The sequence below is a fragment of the Lutjanus erythropterus genome, chromosome 5 (genome assembly GCF_056507025.1).
Source record: "Lutjanus erythropterus isolate fLutEry1 chromosome 5, fLutEry1.hap2, whole genome shotgun sequence".
In the NCBI taxonomy this organism is placed as follows: domain Eukaryota; kingdom Metazoa; phylum Chordata; class Actinopteri; order Lutjaniformes; family Lutjanidae; genus Lutjanus; species Lutjanus erythropterus.
This window is the reverse complement of record NC_139321.1, coordinates 26,339,338-26,366,038: the sequence shown is the minus strand read 5'-3', so window position 1 is coordinate 26,366,038 and position 26,701 is coordinate 26,339,338. Positions and strand designations below refer to the sequence as shown.

The following is a 26,701-nucleotide window of genomic DNA, read 5'->3' as shown; positions in this document are numbered from 1 at the left end:
AGTCATCTGGCATAGGCCCACAATTTATATAAAATAGGCTGCAGTTTGCTGGGATTATATGACCTGTGCTCTTGAATTTTCCAGCAAAGTATATACAGATGCAACAAACAGGCGAAGAGCAATCAATGTCAGATGGCGGATGAGGAATGAGATGAGAATCTCTAAGCAGCTGTAAAGACGTGGTAATTGAGGTGCCTTTGAGGAAAGTATTTTACTCCTGACAATGAAACTCAGAAGAAAATATAGACCCCAAACCAATCAACTTATGCAATTTGGAGGAGAAGCTAAAAATGTTATATAGTTCGGGCTTTCACAATAACCACATTATTGCAATGCTGCTCTCATGTGATGCCTATCGCAAGGCTAAGCTCCTTCCCATCATCACTGCAAACTTTATTTTGAAGGGTCAATCTCATGTTGAGGTCAGCTCATTGATCCTTTAATACACCTAAAGATCAGTGCAGTCAGGAACACAACCTCTGAGTGGTCGACAGACTCACCCCAAGGCATCATGTGATTGCCAGCAGGCGGCTAACAACATACTAAGAACAACTGTTTTCAACACAGGAAATGGATAAATAACGGCTGAAGACATTCAGTGGCTTTATCATTATTGATCTATGCTGCGGTTCAAGGCTGGATTACAAAGCTCCTGAAAGAGATTCAGTGGCACTGAGCTGATGTTCTGAAGGTGCAATGCTAGCGTTAGCATTAGCTTAAGTTAGTCCATCCTGCTCTTTTCCAGCAGTTGGTAATAATAGACGAGACTTTTCTTGGTCTTAGGACACTGCAGCTTTTATGAACTGACACACTGTAACCTGAACTGTACATTTACTGTCACAGTGACAGCTTACTGCTAGTTTTAAATTTCCGCTCTGCTATGAGCAGCACCGTGAGTCTGCCATTCACTGTCCTTTACTTGCACACCACACACACTTATGCACTGCCCTATTCCTCACAAGAGCTATCCTACACTTATGACAGTATGCTTCAATGAAATCAAATAAAATGTAATTATTAAGACAGCTGCAGTGAAGCGGCATCCCACAGAAATATGCTGCTTTGTCACCGCGGCAAGAAAAAATCCATACGGTCACAGCCTTATATATAGTTGTTGTGAAATCAGTTGGAGCTACATTACGAGCTCCTCCACTTCTCCCAGCCCACAGGAGAAGAAGCTTTAAACGTACCTCGTCGCTGGAAACGTAGCATTCGCCGTGAAGCGAATGCCAAACTGGCCTGACAGTGTGCAGCCAAGGCTTTGATGTGGTGTTTACAGTAGGCCTATAACCAAAACAGTCTCACTGCCAAGTGTTGACCTAATCAAAAAGACAGCACATGTCAAATCAAACAGAAGCAGCATGCTGTCTGTATCTTCAGAAGTGCATACATGCGGGAGGGAGGAGAGTAGCGCTTTTCCACTGTGAAAATCCACCCACAGACTTTTCAGAGCTTCTCCATCTCTCCCTGTCTGTCTTTGTTCCCAGGTCTCTTTCTCACTCACGCTGCATACTGTGACGTCTCAGCACATATACAACAAGCATGGGCACACACACAGAGCCAAGTGTATGTGTGTGAAAGGATTGATCAAGTGCTGCACAAAACTCTCCGGGCGGCTTTGGCTGATCGGCTGAAACTGAAGGAAAAATGACATAAAGAGAGGCTTGCCTTTCATGAAAAAAAAAAAGCCCAAATATTATTTTACTCTCATGTTTGCTCTTGAGAATGACATATATATTTTATTTGTTGTTTCTACAAACAAATTGGCCCTGTGACATGGTGTAACATCAAAGCAATCAACCTCTACTATGGCTGCTTGAAGCAAAGGCCAGGACATTTTGTTATAATGAAAAAAGAAAAAGCTCCCAGCAGTAATTTCATGGCTGCTGAAGCTAGCAGTGGGTAGGTGGTAAAATGGCTTTATTCCAGGTTCAGTTAAAAGAGGACACTGAGAGAGCATAGAGGTTTATTGTGTGCTTATTGTGACAGACGATGGCCCTCATATCACTTTTTTTTCCAAGGCACAGGTGCTTGACTCGTAGTTTTTCAAGAGGTTACTGAATTACAGAGGTTGCCACAGCAGGTTGGACTATCTGTATATTGGGATGTCACTTTAGCAGTGATACCGGTTTATGTGTGCAAAATAAAAAGAGAGAAAAAAGGCCGGTGATGCATAGCTTCATCCATATTTCTTTAACATTATTTTTCTTGTGCATTTTATGGCTTCTCTGATGTGCCCTTTCTTGTCAGCGTGTCCAAGCTGATTTATTCTCCTGATGCATGCATAATTTAGTTGTTATGAAGCTGGCGTGAAGGAGAGGGCCACTAAAGCACAAGAGGCATATGTGTGTGTGTATAAAGTCTCAGCTGGGTGCAACTGATGTGCCATTATATTGGCTGTGATGAGACCACAAAGCCAAGGAAACAAGCTGCGGTCTATGATATAGACATGGTTGCAGTGGAGAGCTGGCATTCACACTTATTATCTCACATTGCGAGCAGAGAGTATAAATCAACAATTGTGGGTGACAATATTGCACTTCACTAGACATTATTTGTGTGAAATGTGTCAGATTGGCATAAAAAAGTACTTGCATAACAAATTGAAAGGGCAAAAAGCAGCTGATGGATTTTAGCATCAAATAGAAAAATACTGCTTTGGTTCATCTGCAAAACAAACGGTGGTTAAAAGATAAAACTACAGACACACTGCACGTGACAACATGTCAGCACACCTTAACAAGAGATATGGAAAAAAAAAGAGATATAGAAGAAAAAAGTCTGTCATCACAATGGCAATAATGCCACCTAGGTCATAACAATTGACCCTTTGCTAAGCCCCTCCTCCAAACAGGAACTGTCCAATCATAGATAAGCAACTCAGCACTGCAGGCATGGCAAGTTTTGTATTTCTATTGAAACAGTGTGCACTGGGCTCTACAAAGAGCAATACTCAGTGTTTCATTAGTTTGAAGTGTGTCATCTTTTTTGTAGTTTGTAAAACACAAGAGTAAATGTGTGGGGAATGGATTAAACTTTGTCTTTATCTGCTCTAACGTGACCAGCAAACATTAGCATGTCCAGCTAACCAGTTTACTACCTGCCGGAACATCACCACTAGCCACACTCATGACTCATTCCCAGGGGTTAAATCAGTATTTGTTATGTGAGGGAGGATGTGGACTGGTGCATCAAAGTGGGCTGATGATGACACATCTTTCTCTGGCTCACTCTGTAACATCTAAGCCAAATTAGGCTAGTTTAGCTTTCTGAGGCAATCGCCGTCTGGCCGGATTGGGTGGGTGACCGTCTCAAGGTCCGCTGCATTCAGTCTAATCCCTGTGCTTCGTTTTCTGACATTAATGACTGACTGTTCCCGTCGTATTTCAACGTCCGACTAATATTTGCTGTGATGTAGCTTTAGCCTCAGTTTTTTAGCATTAACAAAACACCATGTACGCAGCCATTAATTAACTTAAGTAATTTAACATATTTCAGACCCTTTTACAGGGTTAAAAACGTGTCAGCTGGAGACATTTGAAAAGTCAGCTGGAGATGGACTCCTCAGCTGACTCAAGGAGTTTAAGCATCAGTTTACATTAGCTAGACACACTTATTTTTTTTAACATATTTTGGGGGGCTGAAGTGAGGAGAGGACAGGGCCAGAGGGTGGGGGAAAGACATGCAGCAAGGTCAAACCCACGGCCGAGGCCTTGGTAAATGGGGCGAACGCTCTACCAACTGAGCTACCAGGGCTCTTAATAGCTATACCTCTAAAATCTGGTAACAAAATCCACAGTTGTCAGCTAGAAATGAGAAGCTGCTTTTGTTTGCTCCCCTGTGGAACTGAAGGCCAAGCGTTTCAACAATTACCCCCAAATTGATGTTGAATCTGCCATCGCCATCACTATAAACTGCATATGTGCAGTGCAAGAATGGAAAGGTTGACAGGTGTAGCATCAGCAACTAAGGATCAGCTGATGCTTCCTAAGTCCACCACTTTTTGCTGCAGTTAACAGCTGAGCAAATTTGGTATCTCTGACAACTTTCTCCTTTTCCTGTACAAGCTTCACGTAGAGTCACATCTAAACGTTAGCAAAAAACTTGCTAACTAGCTAGCTAATGCCATAAAAATGCTAGCAAACCCAGCTAGCTTATTACTGTATATTAACAAGCTAGTTAGCTAGTGTTTTGATAACATTATCTAATTTTAGATGTGAATATTTTTTACAGGTCCCCCAACAACATCTTTTAACCATCATCAAATTGTGGTTTTCTTTTTAAAACTGACAAGCCTAGCACATAGCATAGCTTTTCTAAATACATGAAACTGGAACATTGAGCAAACAATCAGCTGTTATTGGAGTCTGGTGTAAAAAGAACTTAGGAAGGGCCAATTATGTGGTAAGAATTTAAAGTATCTATCATGTTGTTGAAGTTTTGAGTTGATGTAGGATAAAAGATGGGGATAAAGAGAAAGGGTATTTGAGTTATATATGACGCATGTGCATGTTTATTTATATTTAACATATTTTGTTTAAGTTGAGCAGATGTGAAGATGCAGATGTTAAGCTTGTGTGTTTATGTGGAGCAAATGTGTGTAGTTGCATGTCTTGTTTTTTTTTCTGTTTTGTTTTGTTCAGTCATTAAGATTGTCAGTCTTTGTTTTGTTTATGTGGAAAGGTTATACTGTGTATACTGAAAAAAACAAATTAAATCAGAAAAATGCTGGTGTAGTTCATCTGCAAGCTAATGGAAGTTAAAAGACAAAATGCAAACCACAAAGAGACTGCACATGCCACCACACCTTAACTGGATATGCGGAGGAAAAAAGCAATGGGCATTTCATGCTCGTCTTCATGTGTTTAATCAGTTGAGTTTGGACCATCCTTAGTGCGTTTGGTAGTGTATCACACCGCTTGATTTGTTATGTTGTTTACAGCAGTAAGAGCAATGTCAAACGACTACAATCAAACCAAAGGACAGGCTTGATTTGGTTTGCCATCAAAGGCATCCAGGAGAGCAGCGGGAGGCATTAATTATTTGACTCTTTTAGCGAACAAAGGCAACTGTCTCTGGATGGCCAATTAGAGGGATTGCCGAGGAATAGGGAGCAGGGTTCACTTTTGTTACAGTGTATCTGACTCTGCCTGATTGCCCCCCCCCACCCCCCCCTCAGCTCCACCCCCTCATATCTGTCCTTCTATCTTTCTGTCTACAGTAGCTTGGCAGGAACTAGGAGAAACGAGGCTAACTATGTGCGGTCATCCAATCCTCCCATTCACAAGCCTTTTGGCCCTGTTGGCACATCTCTCTGCCAATTGTGCCAGGCTGGAGTTATCTTGTCTGCCTGTTTAACAGCTGATCAACTCTGTCTGTGGTGAGTTATGAGCATTTAATACAGAGCCAAGTGGCCTTTGATTGATGTATTATCAATCTGATAGATGGGGCTTATTCATGTTTTAGTGCGCCTGCAAATAATTGTATTACCCACCCACTGATTTTAGCAACCATTATTAAGAAAATCACATAGTCAGTATATACATTTATTTTAAGAAATTTGCAAGAAACTCATATGTACAGTACCAAGTAAATGTCCAAAAAACACAGGGTCCACATCTTTGAGAGACGTTTATGTCTTTGCATAAAACATATAAACAAAAACACAGCATACAGATTACAAATGAACAGGGCTGGCATTAAAATGGTTTAACCAATGAACTGAAATTGAATGACAAGCTAAGGAAGGCAATTTGGCCCTTCAATATGGAAATGAAATAACATTAAACATTGAATATTAAGATGTGATATTTCTGGCACCTGATTAATAAGAAAGAGAAATTTCATGTACTTGAGAACGTGGGATAAGATTGTATTGAGTGATTCATATTAGCCGTTTAAAATGGTAATACTGTATCTATTACTCTGAGAGCTCAGATCAATTCTACACTGGCTACACTGTTATTATATGTGACTCAAATGCTACAGAAGCCACGTCACACAAGCAGCATGTCAGCAGTGTGTGTGTGTGTGTGTGTGTGTGTGTGTGTGTGTGTGTGTGCGTGTGTGTGTGTGTGTGTGTGTGTGTGTGTGTGGTCTGTCAGTGTCAGACTGGTTCCACTCAGTCATTTTTGTCACATGCAGTCAAGATCTTCTGACGGAGCCGACACATCCTCAACACTTAATAGGCACTTAAACATTTTTTTTTTGAGTGTGTTTTGAATCGGAGGCTGTAAACTATTTACAAAAATGTCTGACTGCAAAATTGCAAATGATTTGTTTCTCTAAAAATGAATGTGTATGGTAAAATGGTTAAAATATATAACAAGTTGTTTTTAAATGCAGCACTATTAGGACAGTAAACATAGTGTAAAAGTCAAATTCATTGTATCTAGTTCATCAACAATCTGTAGTTTTACTCCAGTTACTAAACTAATGTTTTATGGACACTCTGTAGATGCTTGGGCCGGGATCTTAATTAAATTGGTCTTTTCATTTTAGTACTTTATTACTTCATTGTGGGTTGAGTTGCTTTAGAGCACATTTCAAACTGAAAAAAAAAAAACTAACTTTAATGTCCAGTGTGTAAGATTTATGGGAATTTGGGGGTGGAAGTAGTGCAGTCTGTAAAGAATCTGAGGGTAGCTGGTTTAAGTCCAGCACAGACCACAATACGTTGTGCAGACTGGAAGCACAGAGAGGTGCCTACCCACTGCTGAGGTTTTCCCTTGAGCAAGGCTGACATCTCTCCATTGATGCATGCCTGTAGTTCCTGTTTGTGCATGTGTACTTTGGGCCGGAGCAAATATAAAAATAACAAGTGTGAAGAAAAACCTGTAGTTTCCCCAGCAGGGATTAATAAAGCGTGCATTCTTCTCCTTGATTTACTGGTTGACTATGGCAGAAATGAAATACAATATTCATGTATGTTTTCATTAGTGTATGATCACCTGAAAATAAGAATCACTGTGTTTTATTTTAACTTAGAAAGAGCTGTTTATATCTACGGAGGGCGAGGGTCCTCTTCTATGGAGGCTGCCATGCTGAACCACCATGTTAATATCTTAAGTTTTACATCAAATAAAATAGTTCATAGAAATGTGTCACCCACACATCACCCATTAATGGTGGAAACTGGCTCGCTCTGCATGGCTATTCTGTGTTGACATGGTGCAAAATTTTTTAAAATGTGTCTAATATATTTCTAATAAATTTGTTTTGTGTTGTTCTGTCAAATAACTAAGTGTAAGTCTAAAAACATGAGGCGGCCCCCGATATAATTTCTATCTTGTGAGAGTTTGAGCTGAGGTGTTTACTGTCTCACTTTTAGATGCCACTAAACTTTTAACCACTGCAAACATATATCTGACCTTAAGAGAAAGGAACGCCACATTTACATAATTAAATTTCTTAGCATGAAGGAGAAATTATTTTTATCAGTTTATTTGTGTTTTAAAAACAACAGAAGCGCATCATTGCTTCCACCGTGAAAAAGCCAAATTGGCATATTTGATTTAGGTTTATGTTCAGACTGTTGTCTGAGAGAGAGCTGCCTGCGTGATAATGAAGGAGCAACTAACTTTTTCTTTAGAAAGTAAATATATTTCTCTTGAGGTTCGGTGTAGTTTAACTTCTTCCTGTGTAAAGCAACATTAAAAACTTATTTTCTAGTTTTTTTCTGTTGTAAGTATTATAATATTGACATTTTAAGACCTTTAACAATAAATGCGACACACAATTGACTTAAATAAATACAGAATAAATGCCTGCATACACTTTAGAGACCATATAGTAGGTCAGAATTTGCACATATCTGCATATTTTCTAATAAGCTGTTCCCTTTGTGGTTACAAACACAGCAGCAACCTCTAATGATCAATACAGTACGTGTGCGTTATTGTTCCAGATAAGTTTGCTGAATTGACTCTGCTGCAGTTGAGGTCATTGCAAAATATTGACAGAGTGAATGAAAGAAATGCCCTGGAGTTATTTTTGGACCGAATACCAAAAAAACAGCTTCCACCTGGCAGATTTGTGTTCAAAGAACATTTGACTTCCCGGTGCTATAATGAGGCTACGACATCGAACACTATTTCAACCGTAGTTTCAACTGTCAGCAGTTAAATGATAAAAGTAAATGGCTCTGTGCTTTTTGTGCAGCAGCTACGTGTTGGATCGTTTTCCTCCCAACTATATCGCATTCAGAATATTGATTGGCAGAGGAAATGATGGAAAGAGACGACAGCAGGCCAGACAGGCTAAAATCCTGTGTCTCATAACACCATCATGGAAATAAAGAGGTAGCAGCTCCAGGTCTTACCACAAAATATCACAGGCATTGCTCTCTGCAGATTGGTATTCACAAAATGTCAATGGAAGATATAAGTGCTTTTACTCTGTCAGAGGACTCAATCAGTCATATTTATATCTTCATCCACATTGTTTTATTTTTTTGTCTTGCTGCTTAGTTCAAGGTGAAATGGATTTTCTCAAGACTGACAAAATAAAAATAATGCAGGCAGCGGAGCGATGAAGGAAGTATATACATACAATCAATCCTTTGCTAAAACCCTCCCCCAGAGAGCTAGTGTCCAGTCATAGGGTTGCAACTGTAACTAGGTACTAGGGTTTGGATATTTCTGTCTGTTTATAGCCTTTCCAAAACTAAAATCAAATGAGTAAGAAATGGATTATCTGTTCTAATGTAAGATGCAAATGTTAGCACATCTGGATAATTAGCTTAGAGCAACGGGGGTCATGTCTATCTAAACACAGTTATAGTTTGTGGTGTTGCACGTTACATTTAAAGAAAATGCCCATTCATAAACAGCACATCCACCACAGTACGTTGTATTAACCCATGAGTGGAAGCTGGACCTGGATGCTAATCGAGTTTAGGGTTGATTTTAACATTAGCCGCTCTGTTCTGCTCTTTATTGGATACGCTGAGGCTGACAATCCAGCAATCCCAGCAGTGTAACCTCAGACGGATGTTTACCAGACACATCCTACAAGGTAACTTTAAAAGTGAAAATACATTCCTTGAAACCACAAACAAATATGTAAGTTGAACAGCCAAACACAGTTATGTGAGAATCAAATAACATTGTCTGTTTAACTGAGATTTTCTGATACTGAGTTGAACTGAATTTTTTTCCTTCACCATAACGATTTTGATACTTTGTGTATTGGCTGCATTTAAAAGACATCTCAGAGTTCAATCCACTTTGGAAAGAGGGCATTTTGTTTTTGCCACAACCCCAAAACAGTTAAGTCCAGTCCAGTTCACAATCACAAAAGAATGAAAACTTAAAATGTCTGCTCTGGGTTTTACCACAGATCTCCACAAAACCAAATCAAATCAGACTGAAAACACAAAATCTGTATTCACAATTCAGTCACAAAGACTACGTAGTTATTGATCAGTCAGTCAGTTATTAACTTGGTCAGGTTTGTTGCAATCGGCCTTCTGCTTACCAATAGCCCTACTATTTTGTGCCTAACCAGCTCTGCACTGCAATACAACATGCTGTGTTCTTATTTCTATACCATTCACATGTATCATCTGCCGATTCTGACTTTTTCTTTGGGACATATTAGCTTTAGCCTCGTCTTTTAGCACAATAACATGTATGTAGCCACTGTACATATTTATGACCCCTTTTTACAGGGCTCTCATTTTAAGTCACCCAGAGACAGTTTTCAACCAGGGACATCTGTTGTTGTTTTGTCTCCTTGTGCATTTATTTTGGAGCTTGAGATAGATAGAAAAAAGGGGAGGAGTGAGGGGACCACATGCAGAAAGGGCCACAGGATGAATGGAACCTTCAATTTGTCCAAATTTTCAGTGATGAACCTGCTACTACTAATGTAAACTACATACTGTAAAAACCACCCGTGGTTGTTCAATAATTCATCTTTTCTTGACTACTTTGCACTCCAGGAAAAGTTGTGACAGCTGCACTACTACAGTCACAGCTAGCTCACACATCGATGCTTGAGAAGAAGGGACATAAGAGAAAGCTAAAAGCATATAAGGGAGCGGTATGGTATAGAAAGAGAGAGAGAGGGAAAGAGAGAGCGACTCATAAATCAAGTAGAGGTGAGATTGCTGAATCAGGGTTGATTGTGCCTGGGAGAGACAATAAAGCCTGTAATCATCTGTCTCTGCTGCACAGACCTGGCAATTATCTGCCCATACCTGACCGCCAGAACAGAAAGGGCAAGATCCATCTACCTTCAGCCTATACAGCTCGAGAGTTTTAGGGGGAAAATCGCCCGCTGATGCAAACTGAAAGGACAGAAAAAACAATATTCACTGTTGGGGAGAGCTAAGCAGTGGGAAAACAGAGGATTTGGTTGAAGGAGTGTTGCAGGGATTGTCAGTTTTTTTTTTTTTTTTCCTGGTCAGCCACATGTGATGTTTGGGGGTGATTCAGAAGAATGAGTGGTAAGATCTGCTTGGCTCTTTCATCTCTCTCTACCCACATGTTTTAACACACACACACACACATACCCTGTCAATATATTACATCAGATAAAAGAAGAGTAGCCACTCATTAAGCTGGTATAACACTGCCTACGGAGGCTCCATTCGCTTCCAGTGCAGTTCCTTCATCATAGCGTCGGCTTTCAAACAGCTGTCTGATATTGGCATTTAGGGTACAAATTTACTTCCATTTTCCTACAATACATCTGAGCGCGACGCATATGGACCATTACTCTCCGACTGAAAGCACCGCACTAAGGCCTAAAAGCATTTTTTTGCCAGCCCAATAACATAGCCAAATGAATAGTGTGGTTGTAATTAATCTTTTCTATTGACTGAATAAAACCTCTTGGTGGAACTCGGTTAGATGTATTTTCCCTCCTAATAGAAGAGTTTGGAGAATAATTATAAAGTTGCTTCCAGTGCTGCGGATGATCAATGCTTTTATCAAACCCGAATCAAAATGCAAAAAGGCACTGAAGAAAATAATTCATCTCAACAGGTGCTTCAAGACGCACATCTTGAGCAGAGGGTCGTTGTCATTTGGGTTTGGTTGCTCACTCGCTGTTTATTTACACAGCAAAATTGGAAACCTGTCAGAACCAGCTGCGTACAGGGATGTATTGTGTACAGATTATTTACATAAAAGGTCAGAGATCACTGAGTGGCTTTTCTTGTTTCAAACAATGCTAACACAAGAAAATCACAGTGGAGCAATGACACAATGGACTGCAACACAATGATCACTTATTGACTCTAAAGTAGGCGACCCAAAGCAGCATCACTGCAGCTGAACAAAGAGTTCAGTAGATCAGTGATTCCCATCCAGGCCATACTCGTACCCCGGGGTATATTTGTGCAGTTGTGAGAGACTACATGGAGAGATTGTGGAGTAGATATACATTATATTAAGGATATATATTGATGCATTTGTGTTTGAAAGGAAAATAAAAATCCAAAACGAACTGGTATGATGCTGATCTTTAAAAAAATGATTGCCACAGTAACCAGTAAGCTACTAGCTTCTACAGTAGCCCAGAATGGACAAACCAAACACTGGCTCTAGATATGGTCTTTTGCATTTTGCTAGTTTTGCTGCTGATGTTGGTCCCCCTCCATGCTTAGAAGGTGACAGTGAAATGAAGTCTTTGTAATCTGCACTGTGCCACTGAATCCTACACTCTGGTCCTTTAATGGGCAACAGAAAAATCAAAATAGCTGCGTTAGCTAAAAGTAATAGATGATTCAACTAGTTTGATAAAATAATTTAGAAACAGTATGAAACTGATGGATAACTAGTTGAATTAAACAGTTTGAAACATGAAGCTAAAAGTCGTGGATAAACAATCATTTTAAATTAAATAGTTATAACTAGTAGATGAATAGTTATTTAGCTTAACATATTAGAGAAAAAGTTAGCTAAAAGTAATGGATAAATGGTTGAGAGGTCTGCATCTGACACTCCAGTTGGTATTTATAAGTGATCTTGACAAAACCACTCTAAACATTAATAATTCAATTGCAAATATTGAAACAGTATTGAAAAACGCTACTGTAAACAATATTCATTTTAATGTTGCAATACTTATGGGTAGAATAAGCAGTATTTGTCAGCTGCTGTGAGTAAACGCACCAGAAAGATAGTTGACGGTTGAGTCTCATTCCCTGGACATCAAAATACTGATGCTTTGGGTTGGTAAAGTGACCCGACCACAGCAAAATAATGAGAAAATAAGAAGCTATAGGCGTAGGACGGGGTCTCTGTGGATGCAGGCAACACCGCACTTCTGGTGGGTCGTGGGTGATGATTGAGAGGGATTATTTTTGTATAAGTCTATGCATTGTTTCTTGGGAAAATCCTGTAGAGTTTGCCTTTAATAAACACATTCGGAACGTGACAAGAGGCTTCAATGAAGGGGTGCTCGAGCTCCTCTGACAGGGCTGTAATGGTATACTAGCCATAAAAGGTTGGAAACCCCTAAAATAAATAAATAACTCAAAATAATACAAATGAAAGCAGTTGTCTGTCACTTTTGCTTTTGCTTTTTGGCCAGAGGGTAAAAAAAAACATTCACCCTTGAAGACTATTTTCCCTTGTCACTCCTCCTGGTTTAGCCAGCAGTCAGTGTCCATATTGCCAGGGGAGCTGCACTACCTGATAAGCAGAGGTAGAGGCTCTCTGACACATCTGTCTGCTTGATGAGCCAAGTGTCAAAGCCCCCCAAAGTGCTGGATGGAGTGCATCAATAAACGACTTTAATCCCCTCCTGGGGCCAATGTCCTCCCGCTAATAAGGGATCGTCTTACACCACTGGCAGTAAGGAGAGAGGTAAAAGTGGCTTGGCATGGGCCTCAGCACGGGGATGTACAGTACACAGGGAATTGTCTGTACACAGGTAACAGGGTGTAAATCACACACGCCTGCTGTTGCCTTAATTGCTGGACTCAATTGGTGTTTTGTTTCCTCCTCCCTCTCGCTTCCCCTCCCTCTTTTGCCCTCTGTCAGCCTTTTCTCTCTTTAAAAGTATATGTCTGTTTGTCATCACTCAACACCTCTTCTGTGTTTATATTTCAGGCTCTCTTCCCCACCTCCGCTATGTATCCAACTGTGCCCCAGACAGTCTCACTTGCCAGACAGAAGAGGAAAAGCAGAGGGATGGGGGACCGGTGGCTGGGCAGTATTGGTTGTGCTGAAGGACGTGTGGGTTGCTCGCATCCTCAGGGAAGATCCAATGAGTGTTCTAGTCAGAGTGACCCTAATTAACCACATATTATCTGCAGGCTGTGTGGAGGATTAAGGCCCTCAGCTCTGGACCCTACAAGCCTGGAGACCCAGAGACACAGGACTCTGCACTAAAGCACACTTCATAGTCTGCCTCAAAGCAAGGCACAGAGAGGTGGGGGTGTGAGGATGGACCAGAAATAAAGAGCCACAGCACGCTGCAGAGAAGACCGGTGGCTTGAAGCATATCTGGAGGTCAGAGCCTTTCGATTATGAGCAAATAAACACAGAAAATTCAAACTTCTATGGACAGTTTAGGAGGACTGTGTAGCAATTACATTCTCAACATAAAATTACACGTGTGCTCATACTTTCAGGCATATAGTAGTTGTTAATAGCTTCTGACATCACATTGCTAGCCCCTATTACTACAGCAACCGGAAAGGGTCCAAACTCAAACTCAAAACACACAATTTCAAAGTAAAATTTTGTATGTGACGTTTGCGGGGGCTTAATTCATCTAACATCTAATAGCTTATTTTATTCAACCTTTTATTCACTATTTTCTTTTCTTCTCAAATTTATTTACTACTTTTATATGCAGTGTAGATATGATGCTGCTGAAATAGATGTCAGAAAAACTGACTGACTTCTGATATGCATTATTTTTGGAAATATGAAGTGTTAAGAAAACAAACAAAAATCTCAATAAATCATAATGTTGAATCACAGTAATTACAAATTGCAATAGATATCGAATTAGCACCCAAGAATCATGATAGTATCGAATCAGGAGATAAGTTTATTATGGATGGATGGATGAACAACTATCAGAACACTGTTGCACGTAAACTGCAAAGGAATATCGTCCTGAATAAGACCAGTAAAGCTTACTTTGTCACCTAAGCTGCATGCACCCTTTGAAGTAAACAACATGGCATCAGTCACGACCTGCATGATCAATAAATTAGCAATATCAAACAGTATGTAACTTCACCATCATGATATACTTTTCAGCCATATTGCAAACAAAGAGGAAGAAATATTGTCACTTTGTCTGTCACATCCTTCCCTCCTGCTCAGGTGCTGTTAGAACAAATTGAAGTTTCTGTGGGAGGAGGCGATCATTATTCTATTGAGAGATAATGAGCTCATTTTCTCATTTGACATTAGAACACCCAGAAATGAACACTTCGCTATGTTGTCAGGTCGTCATACACGCGGCACGCTGCTGCATTAAACCACTGTCTATTGTCAACAATGCAACGCAATCTGGGAACTACACAAAACACCTCATTGATGAACACAATAAGCAGCCCCCACAGGCAGGCAGAGACTCTGTTTTCTGTAGAAAACATTTTAGCAGCAGCTGTGACATACCTCATTTCAGATGAAAGACGAGCCAATATCAACAACATGATTAAACAGAAGATTAACTGACACCAAGCAGCCAACTGTTAGAGGAATCCAGAGGTTATAGCTCATAAGATACGCAGTTTCTTCAAGTGTAATGTGTTCTTATAAGTGTTATGAGCTGCTTGTGAATTTATTTCACATTTACATAACACCAAACTACTGTATAAAATAGTGCAGTGTTAACAGTTCAAGCATTTACAGGGCTTTCATAAAGTATTACAGGGTAAATCTATCCTCTGCTAACCCTGGTGTTCAGCTGCTATTCTGAGTCACTGTAACATTTCCTGTGGTCCCTCGCTGTAATTCAAGCTCTCAGCTCCGAGTCAAGGCCCGCGCTGTCACCTACCTCGCTCGGTGTCGTAGAGGTAGACGAACTTCTGCCACTTGTAGTGAGAGAGCAGGCTGAGGACGGCACCCCGGAGGGCGGGGCGCATCTGTATGACGAACTGCACCTCATTATCGGTGGGGTAACTGGGCGTGACAAAGGAGGTGTGCAGAGCGCCGCAGAACGAGGTCAAGGTGTTCATGGACTTCTTGTCGTAGAATCCGAAGATGGCGTACACTCCGCGGGAGAACTGGGAGCAAACTGCGGGGACAGCAGAGGGCAAGAGGACACGAATGTTAAGATGTTACTCAGCAAAAAAAAAAAAAAAGTGTATGCACATTCAGAAAATGTGTGACTCATCACTTCAAGCAGAAACACATCGATTGGGTTGTTTGACCCACATGACCCGACAAATAAGTGTCCATGTGATTCTAAATGACCCCAAAAGTAAGATGACGCATTTATAATACTGCATATCCTGTAAAAATAACAGCAAGCACATGAAATACGAATATGAATATGAATAATAGCATATCAACTGAAATATTCTGACTGGTCAGTTTCATAGCCTTGTTTCCTTTTTTTTGGGTGTTTTTGGTCTTTTAGTGCCTTTATTTTCACAGTAAATCTGCAGATAGACAGGAAATGGAGGAGAAACTGACAGCTCAGGCTCCACCAACTGCAACCAACTTCAAATTACTTCGTTTATCTGACCATCAGTCCAAAACCACAAAACATTCACTTTGCTGTCATTTATGACAAATTTTCATTTTGAAAAATGACTCAAATTAATAACTGACGATCAAAATGATAGGGCTGCCCCACTATAGCGTTGGTCAGTGAGAAGACCACATTTTCATTTGTCCGTTGGTTTGTTGTAATACGGACCCTTTCTCTTGTAACAATGAAGTCATCTGCACACTGCTGCTAACTGTGCTGTAACTGCCAATTAGCTCAGTTAGCTGTCTGATTAGACTGGGACAGACTCCAAGACTGACAGAGACCGATTTGACGGCCGGGAATACAGTAACGTTACTGGATTGAAGTACAAGACTTTGACTTCAGCGACGAAGAGGACAAGGTGGAATCAGGTGGGGACAGGAGCCATGAATCAGTTTAGGAGCTCTGTAACAAGTTTGTAACGTGTTACAACAAGTTAATTAGCAAGCATACATCATCCCTCGTGTTGGAAAGTCCATGAGTATTTGTTCTTCTGACGTTGGAAGATATGTGTTCCCGTGTTTTGAACAATGAGACTTGTGTGTTTAAATAAATTAACAAAATGTTCACTCTGCTGCTGGTTGTTCAGACACATTCAGAATCATTACAGTATTGTAACAGGCACCTTGTTTCATGCACTAAAAAGATATATATACTAAAATTATTAAATAAAACACAACTAGTTGACTATTGCCTTTAACTAACAACTACCGGTCAACCCAGAAAAATCGGAGCAGACCCATAGAATTTTCTGACTATCAACTCTCACCTTCCAGGCTTTCTAAGATATCAATCAAACTTGTTGAATCTTTTATTAAATGAAAAAAAAAGTGTTTTCTATAAAAATGTGTTTATATTTCTCAAGGTATGATATCCAGTAAAGTAATGTTTTGGTATTCTTACTGCAACTCAGGTTTTGTATTGGCCCAGTAAAGTGAATCTTTTTGCAGTTTGGGCAGAAAATGAGCAATATGATGATGTGTGGTGGACGTTTTTCACAAGCAAGGGGTACTACTCAGCCTGAATAATGCCTTCTTTTTTACAAAAACTGAAAAAATAACCCAAATAATGTCACCAGAGGTATCTCAGATTGGGACAACAAAATTAAAGGTCCTGTGTTACAAGTTTGGGATGTGGAGTTTGACAGATATTTATTTATAGGTCTTTACGAACCAGGAAGGGTCTAACAAAAGACAGCATCAAGCTGCATGAAGGGAAGTGCAGGATTTGACCTACACTAAGGATTAAAAGTCCAGATATCTCAGCTTCTGCTTCTTTGATTTTGATCATTCTTTTTATTGTCTATTTTGAGTCTTTGCTAAATCAGTGGCGTGCTCCTTTAATTGAGAAAATAATCAGCAGTCTAATTAATAATGAAGAAAAGATCACCACAAGCCCTAAACGATACTCTATGGTCCCTAGTGATCATAATATAAAATCCCATTTACACCTGCTATTAACATTCATTATCTGCATCTGGATAAGAGAAATGCATGTTAATACATAATGCACAAAAAGACAGCATCAGAAAGTGATCGGCTCTGCTAAATGCGGCCTGTATTATGATAGCATGTCAGCAAAAGTCCTGCAGGCGGAAATTCAAGCAGCGAGAACAGTGTGTGTTTTTTGTTGGTAGGAAAGTGGCAGCCAAAGGATAGAAACGTCACAGCATTCACCGAAGGTCTCCTGCTCCCACCAGGAGCTCCCACCAGTTATCACTCTGCTCCCTCAGTCAACGACTCACTGCGGCAGTCACAGCAGCTGTGAGCGCTGCCGCTGCTTTTCTCTCGCTGCTTCTGTTACCTCCTACGAAAAGAGCTGAAAAAGACAACTCTGTCTGCCTCGAGTGAAAAGTGAACGCAGGTTCACTTTCAATGAACTTAAACCCTCAAAGTCTGTTTTTGTGGATGCTACGATGTCAGTCGCAGATACATGCTTGGTGTATTTTTGTTGTCACAGAATGGGGGAGAGTGGGGCATCTTGTCACACAAAGATTTCCAGACTTTTTGACTGAGGTGGCACAAGTTGGGCACTGACTTATGCAGAGGTGGCATGAATTATGTGTGTATGCACACATATACATGCATCGCATTAGCATTAATTTACACTTCTCATATCTATTTCAATAACTAACATTAAAGTATCTTTAGGTTTCTAGTCCTAAAAAAGAAATTGTGTCTCCATTCTACCTCTATCCTTATCTTACCACCATGAAGCTGTTTTATTATTAAGATTAATTATTTACAACTAACATCTCATTATTACCTGTGTTCTAAAACGATCAATAAAGTAAATACACCTTAAAGTCGGCTACATACAAAAGAAAACAATGGCACATTTATAGCTGATCGCCAGTATAACAGTTGGTTCAAACTAAGGTCCCACATCTCTCTGGACAGATAGCCAATCATACATGAGAATAAAGGAGCAGCACACATCAGATTTCAGGGGTAACAATTGCCTCTCCAGCCGCCCACAGCCGAAAGGTGGTGGTTGCTAAGCATCATTTAAACAATAATGTGTATGTTGATATACTGCTTTACAAAGTATTATTAGTTATTAAATTGTTTGGAAAGATTTGGCAAAATAGTTGAAAGATGCAAAAGGGTTCATGGTAAGCCCTTAATTAAAAAAAAATAACAACAACAACTTTTCATTGAAAAAATAAGAAGTAAGGAAAATGATAAAATTGTTCAAAATTACAAACAAAAGACCAACAATGGCAGCACACCTCCTGACATACAGCTTGGGGCAGTCAAGCAGGTAACGCTGGAAAATATTAATAATACACGAAACATCTGTCTAAATAAATCAGTCTTTTAACTGTGTGTAAAGCCTCTACTTTTATACATGTTCATATTTGTTGAAAAATATTACGTGGCATTTTACCCAGCACAGTGTGACAACTTACCCAGACAAAAGTATGGCAAGATGCCGCACTCTGCCTTACACAGAGGTCACATTTCAACAAAAATTGTGGTCCACTTTTGAGGGGAAAAAACACCATTTCGACGAGCTGCACAAATACTAGTTGCTGTTCAGTGAAATTACTATCTGTGGCGACCAAAGGTAAAAGAAAATAAATACTTACACAATAATTTGAATGTCTTTCACTGTAACAAATCTATAACAACCACTTCAGGGAATGAACATCTCAGTAATACAAGGTTTTTTTTTATCAGTGTGTGCATCTGATGACATTTCTTCAGAGGAAAAAAAAACATTTCCATTTGTTTGTGTATTCAACATGCACTCTAGTGGGACAGCGTAAATTGTCAAGCAGGAGCGACTTCCATTCAGTCAGACGCCATTAATGTGTAAACCAACGTTTGCAGCTACAGATGTGTTTTGCCTTGCTACCCTATCATGAATGGCTGTTCACTTATTCTGATTGACTCTCAAGTGTTCCCGCTGGGTAATCAAGCATTCTTAACATCCGTAAATATTTTCCAGTATTCCGGTACAATGCTTGGATGACAGGAGGGAAGGCTCTATCTAATCTTGTGTAATGGCTGTGTTAAATATTTGCTCCTGATTGGCTGACGGATACTCACTCAATTCCAACAGGAGGATGCACCAGACGTAGCTTAGACCCTTGTTTAAATAAGGACATTTTCTCTGAGGTTACTGATGCCAAACAAGAAACAATTCATCGCCGACATGACAGTTTGCATTTTCGCCTTTGTCCTAATCAAGCAGAAGATGCAATCACACACAAGTATACACATGCAATAGCCCTGATTTTTTTCTTTCTTTTTCTGACTGCTGTCTTTGTCAAAAACGTAGCTACAGTATGTGCAAACACTTCAGACACTCAGAGGACAACATGACAGTGCTCACGTCCACGGCTCTTAAGTACAATTGCTGTGTGAATGAGAGATCTAGTCACTGGTGGGATTTGCCTCATCCTTTTTAATTCTATTCCCTCCCTATCTGTCCTGGTACAGACACCTCTCCCATGGTATAAGCATCCATTCTCTGCAGCACACACAGGCAAAGCCACGCGCATGCATGCAGACATATAAGCATGCACGCACACACCCACTACTCCTTCCTGATAAGTGAATCAACAGATGGACAGCAGTATTGTGGGTAAGTGCTGCAGGGTGAGTGGTGCAATCTCCCTGACTGAATGGGAGCCAGTAGGAGTTCCAGCCCCTCGTCGAGGCCCAGTTTTCTTTGCACTCCCTCTTAATTTGGGCCAGTACTGACACAGAACCTATCCGTGGGGACCAGATCTGGCAGCCTCTTTCTCTCTGCTCAGCTGTCCTCTGCTTATTAGGTTGAGCTTTGAGCAAGCCCAAGCTTCAATAACAGATATGTCCACACACACCCTCCTCGTCTCGCTCCCATCCCTCCCCCGTGCTGTCCCCTGTTGAGCTCTCATCTTGCCCCCGTTAGCGATACAGTGTCTTTGTGAAGCAACATTTTCAGGGTCGGCACCTTATTGCAGTGGAAAGGGAAGCATGTTGCAGGGATCCCATGAGCTACACCGTCCAAGAGCGTTCTGAGCTGCAGGTAGGTTATCCCATGGCAGTGAGGTTCAGAAGGATGTTCTAGACAAAGAATGACCCGTTCTGTTTCAGGGGCACGTACTGTCTCACTGCACCAGATCTGCCAGTAACTCTGCAACTCTGTCCCTCAAGTCACCTTGCCACAACAGCTGCACACTGCCTGACTGATTTAGATTTTTTTGGAGGGAAAATCCACTCTAAATATGAGGGAGAAAAACAATTATGATCAGCCAATATTCTTTATACACAATATAATAGAAAATATACAAAATATATACATGAACACATTTTTGCAATGATCCCTCAGATGTGGCAAACACTTGAGAAAAAGGTAATGGAGGGAGGATATTTTGGTATATTTACTGAAACAGTAAATTTTCACAGCTATTTTTTCAGTGTAACTGCGCTGCCAGGCCTGAGCCTAATCCACCCATTGCGCAATTTTAAAAAATGCTAAAAAAGAGGGTGAGTTGTTGAGGAGCAGGATGCGCTGGGGTGCACAGGACTACCACTGCAATGGGTGTGGCTTCGTCGCTACTTGTCCGGTAATGAGACACTGGACCAGAGAGACAGACTGAAGTCAGAAGACAGAACTAACCAACCACAGGCAGCTGCTATCAGACTCCCTGTGTCTGCGGAAACAGAAAGTCAGCTGGAGCTTTGACAGGGACAGTGTTGAACCTGTGTTGTAGCTAGTTGCACTAATGCTAGCTTCTCAGAGATGCTGCTCTTTCCAGCGTGTCTGTCTGCCAGGGGGTGTCAGTACAGTGCTGTTGCAATCTAATAGAACTTCTAAAGCTGTCAGAATGGCAAAAATGGAAAAATACTGAGCAGAAGGTTAGCAAAAAATAGTCTAGAATCCTGTGAACAAGAAGTCTCGATAAACCTATGCTTGAAAATGAGTGCTGTTTTACATACTCCTACTCAAGAGCAGGAACTGTGGGGGTAGGCCACCCACTCCAATTAGAAGTCAACAGTCAACCCCGTGATTTTAAAACAGCGGGTGAAGTTTTAGCCATTTTAAACCCATGAAATGTTGATTGAATAAATTTATAAAAAGTCAATATTAACATTAGCATTGTTGTTTTTCATCACAGTATAGTAATATAATTTAGTTTTCAGCTCAAAACCATGTTTTCACTTTTCATACCAGACAACATGACAGCATACTGTATACACTGAAGCTGATTTAGACCAATATAGCTATGAAAATATAGGTCGGCCAATATATCGGTCAGGCTCTACACTCTCCACCTTCTACAAAGTCTGCTCTCGAGGGCATTTGTGACAGGTTACAATGGTTTCCTCTATAGGGCTGGCAGCCTCATGTGTATTGACATAAATAGACCCAACCACAGTTAATGTAACACTACATACAATTAATGGAAGTAGTGTTATTGATTTTCAATGTGTGCCATAAGCCGTGCTGTGCAGAAACCTCTTCTTTTAGCACTTTCATTGTTTTCCAAACCCCAAGGGGATGTCCGCAATTGTCTTTTTTTGTCCATAACCCAAAGATATAAAAATTTTTCTTCATGGAGAGGTGAAGAAACCAGAAAATGTCCACATTAAGAATTGAGTTTTGACTTTTCTTTCTTAAAATATGACTAATGAACCAATTATTCGATTATAAAAATAGCTGGTGATTAACTTAACAGTTTACAACTAATCAATTAATTGTTTCAGCTCTGGCCACATGCATGCATTTCTATAAATAGACCCAACCACAGTTAATGTAACACAACATACAATTAATGAAAGCAGTGTTATTGATTTTCAATGTGTGCCATAAGCACTGCTGTGCAGAAACCTCTTATTTTCGCACTCTTAATCACTATTGGCCCATTTCCATGGTCAGAGGCCAACAAGCCAGCGCCACATGTGGAGGCTTCAAGGGTTCTGACGGTGTTTATACACTGAAGTCTGGGGGTGATAGTAAATCTGAGCGGCAGCAACCTTCAGGTGGAGTGAGCAGAGCTGTTGATCATGACGATTAGGCAAATGTGTCGTCTCATCAGTAAAACTGACCCTTCCTTTGGCAGGCTGAGCAGCTGCAACCATCATTTTTACAAAGTGCTGTGAGAAAATAGTGGAAAACAATTTGCTTTTTCACCCAGCGCTGGTGGAGAAAAACAAAGCAGTGTTGGCTCTTATCACCACCAGCCGGGATCACCTGTGAGGAATGAGCAAGTAGGGTTTCTCAAACCACTTCTTTAAATCACATATTTTTGTATAAGACTGCAACTTTCTAATTAATCTACATTTTTCTCTACAAGCTGCACCAATTTACTACCTCTCTAATTTGCACCGTATGTAAATTTCTTAACCATTTAAATTTTAATAAACTCTAATTCTTTCAGTCAAGGGTGAAAAACAAGACAGCAGAACAAATGAGCAGAGCATATACACTGGCAAGATTATTAGTAGGAAATAGCAAACAAAACAGCAATCAGTAGAAACATATTGACCAAGACGAGCTGAAGAATTTAAAGTTTCTTTGCAGTGAAAGGAAAGTCAATTCCACAAAGATTTCAGCTTAAAAACTTAAATAAAAAAAAAAAAAAAGATACTTAAAGCTAAACACAAAGGACTTATTGTGACTTCATTTCTTAACTTTATGTATCATGTTTCCTATTATTTGTGATTATTAGGAGTCAAAGTCAGAACTTAAAGGAATAGTTCAGATAATATGATGTAAGGCTGTATGAGGTACTTATCCTGTTTATTACCTACAGTAGATGGAGGTTGACACACACCCAGTTTGGAGAAGCAGAAAGGAGTACCAGCAGGGAAGCTTAGTAAAGTACTACTGACCTTAAAAAAGGTCCACCTTAAAATCACTACCAGTTTAAGTGTATACTATAGCTAGAATATTTTCACCGCTTTAATTTACTGCCGTTATATAACCCAAATATCGCTCTATCCAAACCAACCAAACTCCATGGATGAAACCAGTAATTTTAACTTGCAGAACACAAGAGATGTTCTATTGTTCCCTCGATCTGGTAGATCTGTTAGTTTGTTTGTATAATTGTGTGACTTTTGTGAATCCAAAATAATCCAAAGTGTTCTGCGAGGTAAAAATGACCGATTTTAACTATGGAGTTTGGTTGTTTTGGATTAGGGCTGAGCAATTAATCGAAATTTGGTCAAAATCACATAATGGCTTACTACAATTTTCAAATTGCAAACAGCAAAAGATTTAGTAAAGCAGATGTGTGTCAAAATACCATTTTAAATCAGATATTGTTGTGTGCAGATATCCTGGCCCACACATTAAATTCTACAGATTACAGGTGTAGTAAGTGATTCTGGAGTAAAGATAGTCTTTGGGTTGGTGACTCACAACAAAACCAGAGCTGTTTTTACCAGCTTGCACTGCAAAAATTACACCACAATTACTTTAATACGTTTTTCAATGAAAATTAGACTAATGATGTAAAAATAACGTTGCCAATCATATCACAGTGGCAGTCAGTCAAAAAAATTGCAATTAGATATTTTAGAGACAGCGATATTTGACTTACGTAACATTGATTTCTCACGACAAAAAGCTGTCTGACAGCAAGTAAAAGCAGCGAAAATATTTTAAATATAGCGTACACTTACACTGATATTGATTATTTTAAAGTGGGCCTTTTGTAAGTGGCTAAAATATGTTCTACTGCTGACCCTGTCTACTGCAGCGCCATCGACTATAAGCAATACACTGACTATCAAAAAGTACCTCATAAAACCCCACTTCAAAAAATCTGAAACATCCCTTTAAGCTATTTCTGAAATGTTCCACATACTTGATGGAAAGTTTTGGATTACCCTGCAGTCCAAAAGAACCATACTCTCTATATGTATGTATTCACTTCACTCTCTTTCTCCCAGAGATGTCTCTCCATGCAGTACTGATCCTCCGTCCCTTCCTTCAGCGCCTCACTCTCTCCACTCTCCTTTCCTCTCCACTATATTTGACCTCCTCTCTTTTTGCTGCCTGTCTTTTGCCTCAGCCATCTGGTCATCCCCCAAAGCATACATCCTCTTCAACCGTGGCAGTATCTCTCTCCACCTGAGTGCCCCCTCTCACATTGTTTCCCCCATAATATCGCCCCGCTCCATCAGTGGAGCAGAGATTGGTGTTGGACGATACGGTCAGGACTGGAGAGAGCTGCCTGCTTCAGAGAAGTGCCCCGGCCACGCTCGGCCTCATCCCTCTCAGTAATTAAATAAAACTGAAATAAATGTTGTGCTCTAGGTGGAAATAAGGCGGCCGAACCCGTCTCTGTCTCCGACAGAGAAGAAATAACACATCGGTTAATATAATTCAATGATTCTGTGAGTGTCACCTTGAATTTTCAATAATGCTAATTTACTCACAAGTCCTCAGACAACCAGGTGCATGTGAACAGAGTCATTAGAGTAGCTTGCATGAGGAGTGAGTGGTAAACAACACAGAGATAATTCTCCCTCATCTGCTCCTTCTCTTTCCCTTCTTCTCCAATGTCTTTTTTTTCTTCTATCTGCAGCTAACCGTGCTTCCTCCTCCTCCTCCTCCTCCTCCTCCTCCCCCATCCTGCTGCAGGGAACCATGCATCCCATCTCCAGTTCACTGGTCAAACACACACAGTGTGCCGCCCTCATTCCCTTCTGTAATCAGGACACTTGGCAGTGCTACGGGGATGTTACATTTCTGATGCATCACTTGAGATGGCTGGCCTGGAATGCTAGTTCAGAGGGATATGTGGTATCCTGCAGGCACGCTGGGCTAATTCATAAAAAGAAAAAAAAAAAACCTTTTCATGCACTCAAAGTATTAGGACTTCCATGTTCTTTCGCGGCCCATGAGCCAGAGCTTTGCACAGCCTTGGGAAGGGCGGCCGGGAACAGTAAATGTCAGCGATGATTGAATCTCTTTAGCTGTTTTCCTCGTCTTTCTTACAAAACCCCCACATTCTTTCTTCTTTTTGGCTCCGTTGTTTCTCCTCTCAGCCACATGTCCTCCATTCCCCGCTTGTGTCTCTGTCTCCGTCTCCCTCTGGTCCTCATACTGTAGCTCCTGTTTCTGGTACCCCCACCACCCACCAGCCTACATCAGGACCAGCCTGCTCTGAAGAAGGGATGCTGTCACTGAGAGATAGCTCGTAAGTGCCCCGGGGGATTGCATCAGCTCTTGTCATATAGAGATGTGAAGTGCTTCAAACTGTTAACTCAAATGGCAGACCCAGATTCAAGAAGGACTCAACTGCAACGGTGCTGCGAAACGTTAAAAGGAAGCTGTTACTAGTCCTGCTCCATCAACATCTAGCACCCATTTACACTTCAAATTATCTGCAGGGTTAAAATGACATCAGTGCACACACTGTGGGGAGACAGCAAAAAAACAAGCCACAGTACATACAGTAAATGTACCAAGAAGGTGGCATCAGAGCAGGGTGGATTTTAATAAAACAGACTATGCCAGCTATTCGGCTTTCACCCCTGGACCCCTAGTTAAGCTACAAAAGTGACAAATTCTCTGCAGAGAAGGGTGTGGTGGATGAATGAGTTGAAAACAGGCCTCTCTACTGGGACACAGTTTGAATTATGATTTGGGATACTTCAGTTGTCAGTTGCAACTTGGCAAAGTTTAGGAAACAAAATTACTTTGTTAGGTCTCAGAAAAGTTCACGGCTTATCTCTGCAATCCAGGTACTGATAGACACACTGGCTATTCCACCTCGGGTACAAATAGCATCGTTGGCTACAGACACCTGGCTGCTAATCTGTTATTTTAATATTTTAACTAATTGACATTCATTGTAATCATATCATGTAGGGCTTAACAATAAGGGCTGCCCACAGGCCTACGGCAAGCAAAAAGATGTTAGGCAAGTTAATCTAGCATCTCACTAGGTAGATCCAGCAAGTGGTTAAAAAAAAGAATCAAAAAAATGATTTCACACTTACTTACTTACTCTACTTCTGCACAGAAATCGTACAATTTTTGATATGCAAGAAGTTTTTTTTTTTTTTTTGCTTTACATTGTCAACACATTATGCCCTTGTTCTGATTAATTTACTTAAGTAACAATAAAACATGACAATTACTGTACAGGGAAAAGTTTGAAATTGACTTCAGGCAAGTAGATTTTTGACCCACTTGCGAGCGAGTGAAAAAAAACAAACATTAATGTTGAACCTGGTCAACCTTGAAGAAAATTATCGGTCTGATCTTTAATGGTTTGTTTTCGAGCAAAAAAATCTAAACTGTTTTACATGTACAGTATAAAATGAAATAAAATAATCTCATTAATATTTTATTATTATTTTTTATATGATTGTAATTCCATTTTCTAAAATTATTTTTTGCCTTCATTTGATAGTTTTACTAGAGAGATGATAGGAAATGAGGGAGACATTTGTGTAACATGGGTCCCAGGATGGACTTGAACTGGAGAAGTTTTAGAATATGTTCAGCATCTTCACTCCTAAGCCACAGAGACACGTCTTATTACTGTAATTTCAGACTTATTGCCAAGCTTTCA

General features: G+C 40.3%; 1 protein-coding gene across 7 annotated transcripts in view; it reads right to left on the bottom strand.

Moving 5' to 3' along the window:
- Nucleotides 1-26,701, bottom strand: part of LOC146327035 (glutamate receptor 3) — a 119,350-nt gene that overhangs the window by 67,451 nt on the left and 25,198 nt on the right. For all 7 annotated transcript variants that reach the window (XR_014770623.1, XM_084719417.1, XM_084719416.1 and 4 more), the window contains exon 3: nt 14,974-15,213. Coding sequence is in view for 6 of the 7 variants with exons in the window: in XM_084719417.1 (XP_084575543.1) it covers nt 14,974-15,213 (240 nt within the window). In the remaining variant the exon portion in view is untranslated. The remainder of the gene's footprint in view (nt 1-14,973; nt 15,214-26,701) is intronic.